This window comes from Mobula hypostoma, chromosome 3, assembly GCF_963921235.1.
Source record: "Mobula hypostoma chromosome 3, sMobHyp1.1, whole genome shotgun sequence".
Classification (NCBI taxonomy): Eukaryota; Metazoa; Chordata; class Chondrichthyes; order Myliobatiformes; family Myliobatidae; genus Mobula; species Mobula hypostoma.
This window is the reverse complement of record NC_086099.1, coordinates 140,398,881-140,416,836: the sequence shown is the minus strand read 5'-3', so window position 1 is coordinate 140,416,836 and position 17,956 is coordinate 140,398,881. Positions and strand designations below refer to the sequence as shown.

Genomic DNA, 17,956 nt, shown 5'->3' with positions numbered 1-17,956 from the left:
ATGATGGAATTTATGGTTTTATTGCAAAGTTTGCAGACAATATGAAGATAGGTGGAGGGGCTGATAATTCTGAGGAAGTAGAGAGGCTACAGAATGACATAAACAGATTAGGAGAATGGGCAAGGAGATGGCAGATGGAATATAGTGTCAGAAGGTGTATGGTCATCTACTTTAGTAGAAGAAATGAAAGGGTTGACTATTTTCTAAATGGAGAAAAATATTTCAAAAATGGAGGTGCAAGGGGACTTGGGAGTCCTTGTGCAGTATTCCCCAAGGGCTAATTTTCAGGTTGAATCCATTGAGAGGTAAGCAAGTGTGATGTTAGCATTCATATCAAGAGGACAAGTATATAAAAGCAAGGATGTAATGTTGAGACCTTATAAAGCACTGGTGAGGCCTCACTTGGAGAACTGAGCAGTTTGGGGCCCCTTAGAAAGGATTTGCTGAAACTGGAGAGGGTTCAAAGGAGGTTCACAAAAATTATTCCAGGATTGAATAGCTAGTTATACGAAGAGTGTTTGATGGCTCTGCACCTATATTCACTATAATTCAGAAGAATGAGGGGTGACCTCATTGAAACCTACTGAATGGTGAAAGGCCTTGATAGTGTGGATGTGGCAGGATGTTTCCTATGGTGGGGGAGTCTATGACCAGAGGACACAGCCTCAGAACAGAGAGGCATCCTTTCAGGACAGAGATGAGGAAGAATTTGTTTAGCCAGAGAGCAGTGAATCTGCGGAATTTATTACCACAGGCAGCTGCAGAGGCCAAGTCTTTACGTACACTTAAGACAGAGGTTATGTATACTTAATAGGGGATCGGAGGTGGAAAGGGTCAGTAGCTTTAAATTCCTTGGTGTCAACATATCAGAACACTTGTCCTGGGACCAGCACATAAATGTCTTCACGAAGAAGGCACAGTAGTACCTCTACCTTCTTAGAAGCTTGCATAGAATCAGCATGTCACCAAAAACCTCCATTGATGCATGCATGATGCAGTATCCTAACTAGTTGTATTATGGCCTGATATGGAATCTTCAATGCCCAGGAACACAAAAGGCGACAGAACATAATGGATACAGTTCAGCCCATTGCAAACAAAGCCCATCCCATCATTGATACTTTTACATACAGCACTCCCAGAAGTAGGCAGCGTCCATCATCAAAGAGCCCACCATTTCAGGCCACTTTGTTTATCACTACTACCATCATGGGGTGTATGTGGTGTCAGGGAGGGGTAGCACCTCTGGTGGGGGAACATTGCATCATTTTCAAGGCTGTTAGTTCACCTTTGGTCCCCACCTGGCACTCAGCTCTCACCTGTGGCTCCTCGTAACTGTTTGCATATGACAGCGGCCACACCCCAGTCAATGGCTTCGACAAGCCGGCTAAACCAGGTAACGGTAGCCGACGGGTCTCAAACCCTCGGTGAGATAGGGAGATGTCTATCCCAGCACGTGAAGACAGACTCGGCGGATTGAGCGGACGAGACCAATGGAAGGTCTAATGGTCAAGAAGGCAGTCTCTGGAAGCGTCGTGGAATGTGTAGAGCAGGACAAGATACAGAAGACATCCTAGTCATCCACTGCGCCTAGGCCCATCTCCAGTTGTCCCAACTCTTGTCTTGCCACTGGATCCAGATGGGAACTGGGAAGAGAGAGTGAGGCTGACGCTGCACAACTCCCCCTCACTTAAATCCAAATCAAGTGCTAGTCTCGACACCATCAATGGTGTCGAGGTCTTCATCAACGACAACGATGGACGAACAACAATAACAACTACCATCATGTAGGAGGTACAGAAGCTTTAGATCTCACACCAACAGGTTCAGGAACAGCTATTACCTTACAACAATCAGGCTACTGAACAGGGATGGAAAACTTTATTCACCATGATTCTGAACTGATTCCATGACCTGCAGACTCACTTTCAAGGATTTGCCACAACTCATGTTCTCAGTACTACATCTATTTGGGGACAGTTTGTCTTCTTTTGCACATTAGTGTTTGTCAATTTATGTTAGTTGTTTTTTCCTGTAAAATTCTATTATATTTTTTCCTGTAAATGCCTGCAAGAAAATAACTGTCAAGGTTGTGTTTTGTAACATATATGTACTTTGATGATAAAATTACTTTGAACTTTGGGTTCAGTTACCCCATTTGTCAAAGAGCTCACTTATGAAATATAATTTTACACAAAGACATTTCTGGCAATAAGCCCTGCCTGCTGGAAGTACATTTTAGAAATTCAGGTGTGCCCATTTCCCTCTTCAAACAAAAGCAAAAGGAAATCTTTGCAGCATCAGGCCTGTCCCTACTTGTCTCACTAAACTGAAATAAAAGCTGAGGTTTGTTTAATTAGGATTAATTCAGCTCCATGGTGCATGTCTTGGATTTCAAGTTGATATGGATACTTCTAGTATAGACTTGATAGGCTGAGTTTTTTCCCCCCTTCGGTAATGATTTAATAGTTCAAAGTGATGGAGCTTTACTTAAAATGTAATTACAAATTTAATTGAAATGAATGCTTACCTAAAACTAATGAACCAAAGCTGCTCAAATTTAAATGTTACATGGAAATCAAAATACATAGAATTTGAAATTCTAATTGGGTGCATTTATAGTAGAATTGAAAAGCCACATGACAAGTACTCATATCTAGGATCTGACTATGTTTACCAATTATAAAGTGACTGCAAATTGAATTATTACCCCTTTATTTTTGGTAATGAGTACAAAGAAATATTGCTGAAAATATGTCCCCCACACCTTTTAACTCTACTCTTCATCTTTTTTTCTCCAGTCCTACTGAAGGGTCTCGGTCTCTGAAACTCTTTTCCGTAGATGCTGCATGGCCTGCAGAGTTCCTCCACCATTTTGTGTATGTTTTGTGTGAAAATTTGAGCTAATTTTCTAAAAGATATTAGCTTCATCTCCAGCTTCCATCTTTAGTTGAGGGGAGATCACTTCTCTGTATTATCTGTACAACTTCCATTTGGTAAAATCTTAATATCAGTATTCTTATTCTTGTTTAAAACAGATTCCTCCCTGGCCTTGTCTCTAACTTAGCTCAACAATACTCTTGGGATCTTTACTCAATTACAATTGCAGTTTCATATGCATCCCCGTTTTTAAATACTCTACTGCTGGAGGGTATTGAACACTAAATTCTGGAATTCCCATCATAAAATTATTTTTCTCTATTCCACTATACTTTTTAAAGGTGCTTCTTAACAGCCATTTCTTTTGCTACTCATCCTAATATTGTACGGCTTGGTGTAGATTTCTTTTTAAACTTGGAGAAACTCCTGCAGAAAGCCTTGAGATATTTCACTACATTTAATGTACAGCATATCAAAGTTCAAAGTAAATTTATTATCAAAATATTTATACATCACCATATATCAGCCCAAGATTAATTTTCTTGCAGATCTTCATAATAGAACAAAGAAATACAATGGAATCAATGATAAAACTACGCACAAAGACTGTCAAACAACCAATTGCAAAAGAAGACAATCTGTGCAAATACAACCTGATGGTTGAAGGGTATTAACAGTTCCTGGACCTAGTAGTGTGGGATCTAAGGCTCCTGAAGCTCCTGCCTGGTGGTGTTAACGAGTAGATAGCATAGCCTGGATAATGGGGGTCCTTGATGATGGATGTTGCTTTCTTGTGGCAGCCGTTCTTCTAGATGTGCTCAATGGTGGGTTGGGCTTTACCTGTGATGGACTCGGTTGTATCCACTACTTTTTGTAGGCTTTTCTGTTCTTGGGTATCAGATTTTCCATACCAGACCATGGTGTAACCAGTCAGGGTATTCTCCACTATGATAAAATATTCTTAATATTGATGTTTATGCAGAATAATATCCCAAAATAACATGTTAATAGACATAATTAACAAAAAAGAGTTAAATAATATATTTAGAGAAATAACCAAAACCTTAGAGGTGGTTTCAAGCTTGGTTACATTTGTGGAAAGGAAAGGGCTTAGAACAATATTTCCAGTGTATACGGTTTAGACACTAGAACACAGGTTACCCAAAGTGCAGAGAACAGTTGAAGAAATGTCCATTTAATGTAATCAATGGCATGGGTGTGGGGGTTGTAATGAGATGCAAAAGAAATGGCTGTTAATTTTGTTTGGCAGTATTTAATCAGTGGAACATCAAAACTGGAAGTCAAGCAAGCAATCTGACAATGGGATAAAAGAAATCATGGAGAACTTCTTAATTGCAATTGCCGGAATTAAATCTCTCTCACTTTTGGAGCCTGAGTATCTCCAGATTTAATCTTTGGGAGATACCATGTAGATAAGAGAAAGCCAAGAATAAAATTAAAAGTCCCCAGTTCAAAATTATCAAAGACAGCTGAACAGATGCAAATGCACAACTGATACTCACACTGAACCCTGGCCAATAGGAGAAAGAATCTTCCAGCCATTCCCTTGACTTACACTGAGAAATTGCCATCTTAGCAAATAAGCCACAAAAGTAATTCCATAAAATTTCAGTTAGAGGTAACGTGGTGAGAAAGGAAGACTGCAAAAAGGACCATTTGTGACTAACTAAATAGTAAATGATGTATCAGATTATATTAAAAAGCATGCAATGTCTGGAAGATAGTGATAGGCCTAAGAATTGTTTTTTTCTGTTGCAAACCAGCATGGGATGCCAAAATTTAATAAAGAAGTGAAGATAATATATGAAATAAACTAGCAAGTAATATAAAAAGCTTTCATAGTTACCTTCTCAAAAAAGGAATAAGTAATTATTGTTCTTTTGGAAGATAACGTTTGGGAATTGATAATTGGAAATAGTGATGTGGCAGAGATTCTAAATAATTATCTGGATCAGACTTCATGGATGAAATAACTAAAAACATATGAATAATAATAGATAACTAAGGGGCTAAAGTGAAGGTGTGGGTACTTGAAAAATCCCTATTGCTAGGGAAAAAAGACAAGGCTAATTACTGAGGCTAAAAACTGGCAAATCTCCAGGATCAAATAGTCTGCATCTTTAAGAGTCTTAAAGGAATTGGTTGGAACCCAAAGTTCCCTGAATTCTGGGAAGGTCTAAGAAGATTAGAATACCACAAATATAAGTCAACAAGGGAGTGATACGGAAATTATTGGTCAATGGGCCACATTTCTGTCATTGGGAAAATGTTAGGATCAGTTATAAAGGAAGTAATGTTACTATATTTAGAAAATCAACACTATCAAGTACAGTCAACATAGTTTCTTGAGAGTAAAATAGTGTTTGACAAAGTTACCATAATTCTGGGGGCACATAACACCAGAGCAAATAAAGGGGAAGCTGTGTATGTAGTATATTTGGATTTCCAGAATGCATTCAATAAAATGTTTCATAAAAGGACACTGTACCACATAACAGTGCAGAGAATTGTGAGTATTATAATACTATGCAGAAGTTACTGGTTAACTATCAAAAGATGGTGTTAGGATAAACTTATATTTTCAGGTTATCTCCGATTGGTGTCCATTGTATCAGCGATACGGCTTCAAATACTTCTATCAAGATTAATACTTGGATGGAGAGAATGAGTCAGATCTGCTGAAGTTACAAAGATTAGAACATTAATAAGCTGTATGAAGGACACAAAGCTTATAAAAGACTATAGATAGTTTAAGTAAATGGGCAAGAAGCCAACAGATGATGTATAATACAAGAAAATAGGAGTTTATCCATTTTGGAAAGAAGAATGAAAAGCAAAAGTATTATATAGATACTGAGCTTGTAGGTACAGCAAGTAATTGGGAAGGCTAATGGAATGTCGGTCCTTATTGCAAACAGTACGGAATATAAAATTATGGAAAACCAGAGTATTCATGAATCCACAAGTGAAATAATGCAAATTGTTTTAGTTTCTATATTTGAGAGAAAAATATATACTTGCATTAGTGGAAGTGCAAAGAAGGTTCATTGGATTGATTCTAGTGATGAAAGAATTAATGTCCTTGAAAGAAATGCTGAGCAGGTTGTATACAAGGAATAAAGAATATTAGGTGATCATACAAAAAGATGCAAACTTGAGAAAAATTGACCAAGTTACTGAGATGATTTTCTTTTCCCCTGATGGTGGCATTGAGAACCAATGGACTTATTTTCATTGTACAGGACAATCTATTTAATGGAGAAAATAATGAATCCCTGGAATTCTTTTCCCCAAAAAGACACGAAGACAGGATCATTGAATGCATTCAAGCCAGATACTGAAACAGTTAAAGTACAAAGTAGTCTGTGGATATGGAGAGAAGGACATGGTGTTGACTCGAACATTGTATCAGTCTAGGATTTATGAAATGGTGGATCAGACTCCAGGGTTGACTTATTCATTTACGGATATAACATTAAACAACATGGCTCCATGTTAATGTGGTTCCTATTGATGTTTATTTATTAAAGACATTCATTATAATGATAATAATTACAATATTTGGTAATAATATACCAAAATACACACAGGTCAAGCAGCAAATCCATCTTCATACTTGGGAGTGCAGGCAATACATTTTCAAAGAAAAAGTCAGACTTTGTTTAGGTACTTCTTCTAATGCTCAGAAGTCAACCTTTGTGGGGGGTTTTTAAATGCTTTTAGAGCTGCTGGCATTTTCAGATTTTTTTTTATTTTTATTCTCCAGAGTTTTAATTTTCAATTATAAAATTTTGCTGTGTGATGTTTGTTCCGTTAAGAGAACTGATTTATGGAATTGTTTTTCTAATCGTTCACTACACATTGTTTCAAACTTGATACTGCATTTTTTTTAAAAAAACTTATCCACACCACCCAAAGTTTGATGTAAAGCCTGGCATGACTGATACACATTTTCCTTCTGTTTAGTGGGATGTTAGTTTTCAGAGGTAGGGTGGGGAGTTTGGTGTGTTTTATACCCACTTGCAATTCCAAAATTTACAATGTTCAGCATTTGGTGACACTAAATAATGTCCTGCCCACCTAAACCCCGAATGCACCAGTCTAACAGAATTTCATATCTTTGCTTTCCCCAGTTTTCACTTACAGGCATTCAAAGGTTCATTTATTATCAAAGTATCATCAAAGCATTCACACACAAATTCTGTGAATAAGGAAATTTGAATCCACTTACGACACAGAAATGTGTTCAGATTGGGCCTTTCGGAATTTGTAATTTTTGAATTTATTTTTAATCTATGATAAAACACAATGAATTGAACCTTATAGACCTTAAGGCATAAGAGCAGAATTAGGCCTTTTAGTCCATTGAGTCTGCTCCACCATTCAATCATTGCTGATTTATTATTTCCCATCAAACCCATTCCACTGCCCTCTCTGCATTACTTTTGACACCCTAACTGATCAAAACCTTTCAACCTCTGCTTTAAACTTATCCAGTGACTGGACACCATAGCCATCCACAAATTCACCAAACTCTAGCTAAAAAAAAAGTCCTCCTCATCTGTGTTCTAAAGACATGCTCTTATATTCTAGCTATACAGAAGAGTAGTGAAGCAGTTAGCATAAAATTTTACGGCACCAGAAACACGGGCGAAATTCCTGTCGCTGTCTGTAAGGAGTTTGTACATTTTCTCAGTTTTCTCCTGAACACTGGATTTCCTCCAGATATTCCTGTCACACATTCCAAAGACCTACTATTTAGTAGATTAATTGGTAACACTGGTGTAATTCGGCAGCCTGCACATTGAGTCAGAAGGGCCTGTTATACTGTGCTGTATCTCTTAATAATAATAATAATAATAAAATAACAAAACATTTCCATAAAACACAGGAGTACAATTAGGTTATTTGGTCCATCGAGTCTGTTCCACCAGTCCGGCATGCTGATTTATTATCTCTCTCACCCCCATTTTCCTGCCTTCTCCCCATAGCCTTTGACATCCTTACTAATCAAGAACCTATCAACAACTTCTGTGTTAAACATACCCACTGACTTGTCCTCAAAAGCAGTATGTTGCAAAGAATTCCACAGATTCACCATCCTACGGCTAAAGAAATCTATCCTCAACTCTATCCTGAAGGGGTATCCTTGTATTCTGAGGCTGTGCCCTCTGATCCCAGACTACCCCACTACAGGAAACATCCTCTCTATACAAGCTTTTCAATATTTAGTAAGTTTCAATGAGATCCCCTCTCATTCTCCTAAACACCAGCAAGTACAGACACAAAGTCATCAACCATTCCTCTTTTGTTAACCCTTTCATTCTTATAAAGCTCCTCTGGACCCTATCCAATGCCAGAAAATCTTCCTTCAGATATGGGGCCCACAACTGCTCAACTATGGTCTAAACAACACCTTATGAAGCCTCAGCATTACATCATTACTTTAATATTCCAGTCCTCTAGAAATCAACGCCAACATTGCATTTGCTTTCCTACTAACTCAACCTGCAGGTTAAGGATTGTGCGCTAGGACTACAAAGTCCCGTTGCACCTCTGATTTTTGAATGTTCTCCCCATTTAGACAATTGTTTTTGCATTTACTTCTAGAAAAGTACTCACTATACAATTCCCCATGTTGAATTCCATCTATCACTTTCTTTGTCTATTCTCCTAACCTGTCCAAGTTCTTCCTCAATAGTACTTGCCACTCCACCTGACCCAGCTGCAAACTTAGCCACAAAGCCGTCAAGTCTGCCATCCAGATAATTTAAATACATAATGTTAAAAGTAGCTAACCCAAGACCAAAACCTGTGGAACACCACTAGTCACTGGCAGTCGGTCAGAAAAGGCCCCCTTTAACAACCTGGCCCTTAACACCCAGAAGACCAAGGAGATCCTTGTGGACTTCAGGCATGCCAGGAGTCGCACTCATATTCCCACCTACATTGACGGAACTGTAGTAGAGCGTGTATCAAGCTTCAAATTCCTTGGTGTCACACTTCCGAGGATCTCACCTGGTCCCTGAACTCCTCCATCCTGATCAAAAAGGTGCAATAGCGCCTTTATTTCCTGCGGAGCATGAAGAAAGCTCACCTCTGTCCCAGGATACTGACGGACTTTTACCGCTGTACCATTGAGAGCATACTCACCAACTGCATTTCAGTGTGGTATGGCAATTGTCCCATATCGGACTGCAAAGCACTCCAGCGTGTGGTGAAAACTGCCCAGCGGATTATCGGCACCCAATTGCCCACTATTGCCAACATCTACCATAAACGCTGCCTGGGCAGGGCGAAAAGCATTATCAGGGATGCATCTGGCCCTAACCATTGACTTTTTACTCTCCTCCCATCTGGTAGGCAATACAGGAGCCTCCACTCCAGCACCAGCAAGCAGAGGAGGAGCTTCTTCCCTGAGGCTGTGACACTGCTGAACCTCTCATCACAGCGCTAAGCAGTATTGCATCCGTATTGTATTGTCTCAGTACTTTTATATTTGTGTGCTGTAGCACTTTTTTTATTCACAGTTATTTTGTAAATAACACTATTCTTTGCATATCTGGTCAGGTGCTAAATGCATTTCATTGGCTTTGTATCTGTACTCGGCACAATGACAATAAAGTTGAATCTAATCTCATCTAATCTAATCTTTATTCCCACGGTTACCCTTCTGCCAGTCACCAATGCCTGAAATGCTCTGGACTCTAATCTTACTAGCAGTCTCATGTGCAGAACCTCAAAGGCCCTCTGAAAATGCAACTACACAATATTTATTTACTCTCCTTTGTCAATGCTGTTAGTTCCTCGAAGAACTCTAACATTTGTTAGGCAAGATCTCTCATTTAGTAAACTATGCTGACTTTGGCCTATTTTATCATGTGTTTCCAAGTACCCTAAATCCTCATCCTTAATAATTGACTGAAATTTAATAACCATTGAAGTGAGTCTAACCAGCCTATAACTTTTTGTGTTTTGCCTTCCTCACGTCTAAAAGAATGGAGTGCCATTTGCAACATTTTCCAATTCTCTGGAACCATCCCAATTCTATTGATTCTTGAAAGACCACTACTGATATCTCCACAATCGCTTCAGCTGCTTCAGAATCCTGGGGTGCAATCCATCCAATCCACATGGTTTATATACCTTCAGACCATTCAGCTTCCCAAGCATCTTCTCCTTAGTCATAGCAACTACACTCACTTCTTCCCCTGATTCTTGAATTTCTGACATGACGCCAGTGTCTTCCATGATGAAGAATGATGTGAAATACTTTTCCATTTCTTCCTCATTACTACTTCTCCAGCCTAATTTTCCAGTAGTCAAATGTCAACTCTTTGCTTCTTTTTTGCTCTTTATTTATCTTTAAAACATATTATTATATGCTAGGTACTATATTATTAGCTAGGTACATTTCATCTTTTCTCCCCTTATTGATTTTATTAGTTGCCTTCTGTTTTTTTAAGTTTCCCAATCTTTGAACTTGCTGCTTGTTTTTACAATATTGTAGGTGCTCTCTTTTGCTTTTATACCCTCTTTGACTTCCTTTGTCAACTGCAGTTGCCTTGTGCTCATTTTAGATTACTTGTTTTTGGGAAGTAATTATCCTGCATCATCTAAATTACTCACAGAAACTTCCTCCATTGCTGCTCTATCATCATCCTTACTAGGGTTCCCTTCCAATCAGTTTTGGCCAGCTCATCTCCCATGCCTTTGTGTCATGGTCCCTTCTGGCAATCTCCCACCTTACTATTTACCTCAGGAATTGGGCCTCAATCCCCTTGTTTAATTTCCAATCATTCCCAGGTACCACTAACTACACACACCTACTTTCTGTCAGAAAATGCAGGATAGAGACCCTGTGATCACAACAAGGAGCTGCTGGTTTGTTGGTTGACTCTAGTGTGAGTAACCTTGTTTCATGGTTCTTATGACTGTTATTTCTAAGTCTAGCATTGCTCCTGGATTCTCTCCAAACCCAGGACTTTGGGTAAGGACTGTCCTGGAAACTGATTCTGCGCTTGCTATGGCAATAACACCTCCTGACTCTGCCCCTGTGTTTGTGTACTGCACTTGGGTTTGTCCACTGCCATGCTCGGGTAACACTTTGCAGATATTTTTACTCAATTGTTATACTATTACATCCAATGATAGGTTCTCCCTCTCAAACTACAGGGTGAATTTTGTCATATTTTGATCACCATCCCCCAAGTGTTCCTTTGCCTTCAACTCCCTGATCAAACCTGGTTCATGCACACCAAAGCTACAGTTACCTTTTAACTCATGAGCTCAACAAAAAGCTGTTCTTAAAAAAAATTGTATGTATTCTACAGATTCGCTCTCTTGGTATCCAAAACCAAACTGATGTTTCCTAGTGTACCTGTATGTTGAAATCCCCCATCATCACAGTAACATTGTCTTTATTACTTTTCCTTCTTTACCTCTAAATGTAGTTTGTACCCCACATCCTGTTTACTATTAGTAGGCCCATATATAACCCCCATCAGAATCATTTTACCCTTACTCCTTCTATCCTTACACTTTTTATCCTTAACTCTACCTATAAGGATTCTACATCATCTGAACCTGTGTCACTTCTTGCTAAAGATTTGATTACATTTGTTAACAACAGAGGCACCCCACCCCCTTGGCCCACCTGCCTGTCTTTTCAATAGAGTGTGCATCTTTAGATAGTTAGCTCCCAGCTGGGACCTCCGTTCACAAAACATCAAGTCTACAGATTTCTGTCTGTACTATAAGCTCATCTACCTTGTTTCATATACTTCATGCATTCAAATATATTGCACATTTGTTGACAGTATTCATTCCTGTTTATAGTATAAACTATTCTCCAATGACTTTGAAAGTTATTGCACACTTATATTGCAATGATGAGACCACCATCCTAGTTGAAACACAATCATTTAGATCAAATGTGAATAATTATGCCATTTTTGAGAACGTCTTTCTTTAGCACATGCTGTGTGCAATTTTGTTCTAGACTGGCGATGGCAGCATATAAAAGATAGAATCAAAATCTAATTGAACTCCTGGTAAGATGCAATCTGTTTGAAAATCCAAGTTATCAGAATAGTTGTAAATTAACCAGTGTGCACTTGGTGCTAGTTACAGCAGGTTTTTTTTGATATCAGGTTTATACTTTTTATTTGAATGATTAAGGCACATCATTTTGTATCAAATAAGCAAGAATTTGCAAAGTGGCAAGCAAAAAGCACTTAAGGTTACTAACAAAGCAGAATTAATGGATCTTTCTCCCCTAGTGCAAGGTTGTAGAGGGAGCCTGGGTCAGAGGTAATACTGTAAATGGAAATCAACTTTCAAACTACTCTCCCCACCAACCATCAGTATGGGATTGATGGATTTACCCTTAAGGCGCCAATGGCGAACAAATACTGGACGTAAACTGGTGTTTTATGGTGCAAGTGTCATTGGCATACCCGAGTATTAAGTCTGCCTCGGGTATTAGTTATTGAGAATTAAGTCTCCTGGCGTCAAAATATTTTGGATCTGTAAAATCGGGTACAGTACCAGTTAGTTCGTACGAGGTAATATCTCCGTGCGAATTCTCCCGCGATTTACAGCATTTTGCGAGTATTTCTGCCGAAGTTTCAGCAGAAGATCAGGAGAATCCCTGTAAATCTCTTTGTCTTCAAACCGTCAAGTATTAGATTGGGAACCAAGTACCTCGCATATACTAACACCATTGCAGAAATACGCAACTTAATGGTAAGGTGAAAGTTGTTTAATGACAATGTGGATTTTAAGTTATTTTATGCCCCGAATGTAACTAGCTGCTAACGTATACTTAACACCTCCAGTTATGCAAATACTGATTTAAACATTTTTCTAAATATTTGACAATACAAGCACGCCTGGCATCAGCGGTCAAGTGGGGACTCCCATCACTGACGCCTAGAGAACAAATCATCATAACTGCTCGATGCATGTGTATGCTGGTACTTAGTTAGGCAACGAGGTGGGACGCTCCGTCCCAGCTGTAGAAAGAGACTTCCTGCAGGGTAATGACAAAATGGAATTGCTACTTCCCACGGAGAAAATCGGTGGGTCCCAAAACATTCCACCCCCCCCCCATTGGATTGTCAAGCAAAGCATTCAATTAGTAGAAAAACGGACGACAATCATATGAAACTCATTTCGTCCCACGATAAAATTCTGAATTACTCCGAAAAGTATTCAAAAGGGAGAACTTTGCTGTAAACCCAGCATTTGAAATATAGTTGTATTTGTTCTATGCAATGTGCTTAGAAACCATTGAGAACCTTTGTTATGTCTGTCCTACCTGGTTTCCAAACATACACAGACTGAAACTCCTCTTCTGCTTCTGCTGTAACAGTCCAGATCCCAAAGACCAGGGTTAATGCCACACCAATACCCCATGCTGAAGCAGCACAGTTCTTGAGACATCTGATTGAAGGGCTGCTTTTCTTTCTCGGTCCCATAGCTCCAGAATCACCAGGCTGCTTCAGTGTGACTCCAGTTCGAGAGACAAAGGATACTATAACACTTGCCCCGTTATTGATGTCTCTCTTTCCCCCTCTTATCTTAATTCTCTCGCTGAGTGTTCACCAGCAGCTGTTGATAAAGAAAGTCTTTCTCCAGAATGCTCGCTCCCCGAATTTGGAAAACAAAAAGGTGCTTTCGTCAGAAAACAATAACAACCTGAGCTGCCACCGTTTCCTTTCCTTCCAAGTCAGTGACTAACGGCAGGTTTCAATCAGCTAAGGGAAGCAGCTGTCCATGAGGGGCTTCGGCTGATACAGCGGGTCACTCGGGTCTTGTAGACGGCTGCAAGTCATTCGCACCAGCTGCACGGAAAGAAAGAAACAAACGCAGTAATGTCACTGCCTAGCTTTGCTGCAGAATACTGCTGTCTACACTCATATATAACCATGTGCAAAGGCACACGAGCATATGCGTGTCTGCACCTGCATCTCACAGCAACAAGAAAGTCAAAGCAATGAGATGTACGGAGGTGGATAGTTGAGCGCTTGTGAGAGGGAGGGGGTGGGGAAGATTTCTGACCCCTCCCCTGGGAGGCCTGTCAGTTTGTCTCTTTCTTTAAAGCTCTCCACACCCATCCGTTGCAAATGTATTAGATTTTAAAAAAAACATCGATTAAGTAATTCCCACACATCGCCGATTTAAATATTCCTACACCAGTGGAAATTGGCAACGAGAGACCGACAAATTCCCTTTTGTTTATCCACCACTTTTTACCTCAAAGAGATTTAAGGTCTAAAAAACTCGGCAGCGTGTTCCTACGATTGCCCCTGAGCAGAGAGCGTGGATTACTTTTCCCCGACTGTCAGAAAGCAAGCAACGATCAAAAGATTATCGTCCGATAGAGCAGCTAAGTAAGGATTTATATTGTCGCTGATTTTATGGACTCTGGGTAGAAAATAATAACAAAGCGAAACTCCCAGTAGTTTGGCAGCTGTTCAATGCCGGAACCTGAGCTGGAGTATGAACTCCAGTGTATTTTCATCAAAATCGGTTGCAAAAAAACCATTTTTAGGATGACGTGAATTACGTTCATAATTACGTCAGTACTTAAACTACAAGATGCGTCAAGCAGTGTTTAGTTCATTGTGTGACTATAATTGACCAAACAAATATTTTAGCCCGTAAAGATATCACTTAAGGTATATTGGACTGGTTAAGATGCCTTCAACAGTGGCTGTGTGTTCTTGTACAGTTGTGAAAAGGAACTTGTGACAAAAGTAAATGGACTATAAATAGGCAAGGATGTGTTAACCAAGCCAGAACTTGTGAAGAGCATTTTCCACAGTAACTATTGAAAATGTTTCATAATTATCCTGCATGACAACATAATTTGTGTACCTACTCAACTTGATTTGTTGAGAATCTTGCGGGCAAACGTGACGGTTAATCCTTATATCAGTCCAATATCTAGGTGATGCATGTAAATAATGGGGAGGGTCAGAGGTCGAGCTGAGGGTGGAGAAATCAGCTCATGGTAACTCAGAAATACATGATGACCACCATCAATATGGGGAGGTTGTATCTCAGGAATAGAGGTTGGGCAACGCACTGATGACAATTTGTCAATTACTCACACTTTCTGTGTAGTAAGCAAATACTCCTTTTTGATTTAAAATTAAATTTGTAGTAGTTTAATCCTGCAGATCAATCCTTGATTGATTAAGAAATGTTTAAAGCAGATTATTTGGCTCAATTCTAAGAGTTTTTTCAATAATATTCTGAAATTTAATCCTAAAAACACATATAGAAATGAAAAATTACATCAAATTCAAATCATTATGAAATACATTATTGATAATTCAAGCTGATTCTAAAAGGTTTCCTGTAATTATACACTTAAAACAGTACATATTTAATGTCTAGGTGTTTCCTTTTATTGCCATCTTGCTAAATGATGCAGTCAAAGATTATATAATTGGTATTATTTGGTGACATAGAAATTTGGTGCCATATGCTCTTTCCACACTACAAGCAGCAGAGGGTCGCTGGGATTAGAAAATATTAGTCGAGGGGTTGAATAAACCAGAAAGAGATTACTGTTTTAATCACCTTCTGAATCTGCAACACAATTGAATTAAATAATGAAATGAAGATGATAAATGATCACGAAGTGGAGCTCTATAAAAATCTGGGAATAAATAACAAAGTGATCTGAAAATAAGTAACCAGCAATAAATAAAAATTCAGAACATTAACAGATTTTTAAAATTAACATAGAAGGAAATAAAACAACATTTAAAGAGCCCCTGGACCTCTGCCTCTCGAAGTCCAACCCTACATCTCCATCATGGGGGGTGGAAATGGGTAAGGCCAGCCAATAGGGCTCTGGTGAAACTGTACTATGGATTACAGAAACATTGATGAACTCCAACAGTACCATCAACTTTGGGGACGGGAGGTTACCAATGGACAATGCTCCACTGGGAACTAAGGGCCCAAGAAGAAGGAGATACTTGTTACATTGCTAACAATAACCCAATGGATAAACACATCACCACGTGTTCAAACAACTCACGTGGATGTAGGAAGTCCCTAGTTAACTCCAAGATAGATGATCTTAGCTAGAACAGTGCACATATATCACAAATCCACTCCATAACCAATTGCTAGAGAAGTGTGGATTGAATTTAGTCATAATGAATAGAATGTGGAAAAGTGGATATACACAATTTATACAAAATGATGGAGGAACTCAGCAGGCCAGACAGCATCAATGGAAAAGAGTAAACAGTCAACGCTTTGGGCTGAAACCCTTCATCAGTTCTTCGAGCATTTTTTGGGTGTTGCTTTGGATTTCCAGTATCTGTTGATTTTTCTTGATACACAATTTTGGTTGGCCCATAAAAAGTGACAGCTTGAATAACTAATCCAGAGGTGCTGACAACTGTAAAACAACGGTGTAGCATGAGTAGATAACTTTAGTGGAATAAATCAGAAAAGAGAGAAAATGTTAATATTCCTGTTATCTTCACACTTTACATTTCAGATGAAATATATTTTATCGAAACAATCAAATGCTAATTAAATTTAAATAACTCCTTTATACAATAATAACCATGGTCAGGTTTGGAGATGGGTGTGGAGAGCTTAAAATTAATATATTGACAAATGAATATCGGGTAGATATTAACCAACCAAGGTGGTCTAGAGTAGAGCAAATGAGTATAAGAGTAAAAACAATATATCTAATGTTACCAAGATTAAGGAAGCAAAAATAAATAACTTGGTGATGAAAAGTATGTCATGCTTGAAGCTCAGCTAAAAGTTAGGCATGAATTTGTGGACTCTTGAAGTGAATCACTTTGAAGGACAATACGTTTGTGACCAGCAACACATGTAATAGCATTGATCTTTAGAATATTCAGCTAAAGAAATACAAGTGGATCATATAGCATTTTATATTATCCAAAATTCTGTAGAAACACATTTAGTTATCCTTTGAAATTCATAACAATCCCATAGGGGAATACAATCAACCTGGACCCAACCAACAGACAAAGTAATTGAATCGTACCATATGAATTGCACTTTGTGCAAACTGTCACATTGTGATGCATGGTACAATTAAAAAATCATATTAATTTTTTATGGTATTAAAATAATAATTTCTATAGTTCCAGCATCACTATGTGATCTAGAATTCTTTTGCAAGGATCAACCTGGGTGGAAAATTACAAGAATGAAATTACTTTCACTTGTGTATATGTTCAAACCAACACCACTAAATGGAACTAAATGAAGCTTTATTCAATAAATGGAACAACTCAGTCAAATTCATTGAGTGTCCTTGTTTCACATGCATGAGGGATCGACATCCTTCACTACCATCTGGAACACTTGTGAATTATGAGCTTGTCACACAAGGGAATCTGAGGTAAGTTACCTTCTGTTTACTTGACAATGATACCTTACAGGGTTGACTTATAACATTTTTACTGACAAGTTTCAAGTAGTTAATATGAAAAATGTTGTATTAATACAACCTTATAGAAGAAGAGTTAAAAGCTCAGTATTTGCAAAGGTGGATATCAGGCTGTTAATCTAGTGCTTAAATGTTCGGTATGTCTAAATTTTTCACAGATAATTACTTTTATTACTTTTAGGGAAATATAATGGAGACAGTACATTTTTAAAATGTAATAGAATCAAAATGAATATCAGTGGTAAAGGTCATAATTTATGTTTGAAGACTCAGAGTCACAGAGGTGCTCTGATCAGAAAGATTATTTGTTTTTGATTTTCATTCTACTTAACACAAATGTTGTTCTCAACTGGGATGAAGAATGGTGTGACAATTGAGTTAAATAACCTTGACTAAGAAAACAAATAATTGTACAAGTTTTCCTCTTCTGTTTGCTATTCATTTTGAAGTTATTGAGTAAGAATATAAAGTAATAACTTTTAAAGTACCATCATAATACTGAATAGCTTGCTGATGCTTTCTGTCAAATTTAAAAAGAAAATCACATGAGCCTGGTTACCATCTCAAGAATGGTTTAAGCACTATGAG

At 38.3% G+C, this 17,956-nt stretch overlaps 1 protein-coding gene across 2 annotated transcripts in view; it reads right to left on the bottom strand.

Moving 5' to 3' along the window:
• Positions 1-13,855, bottom strand: part of LOC134344277 (thrombospondin type-1 domain-containing protein 7A-like) — a 438,835-nt gene extending 424,980 nt beyond the window's left edge. For both annotated transcript variants that reach the window (XM_063043785.1, XM_063043786.1), the window contains exon 1: positions 13,223-13,855. In XM_063043785.1, the coding sequence (XP_062899855.1) occupies positions 13,223-13,382 (160 nt within the window). In that variant the 5' untranslated portion in view covers positions 13,383-13,855. The remainder of the gene's footprint in view (positions 1-13,222) is intronic.
• Between the last annotated feature and the right edge of the window lie 4,101 nt (positions 13,856-17,956).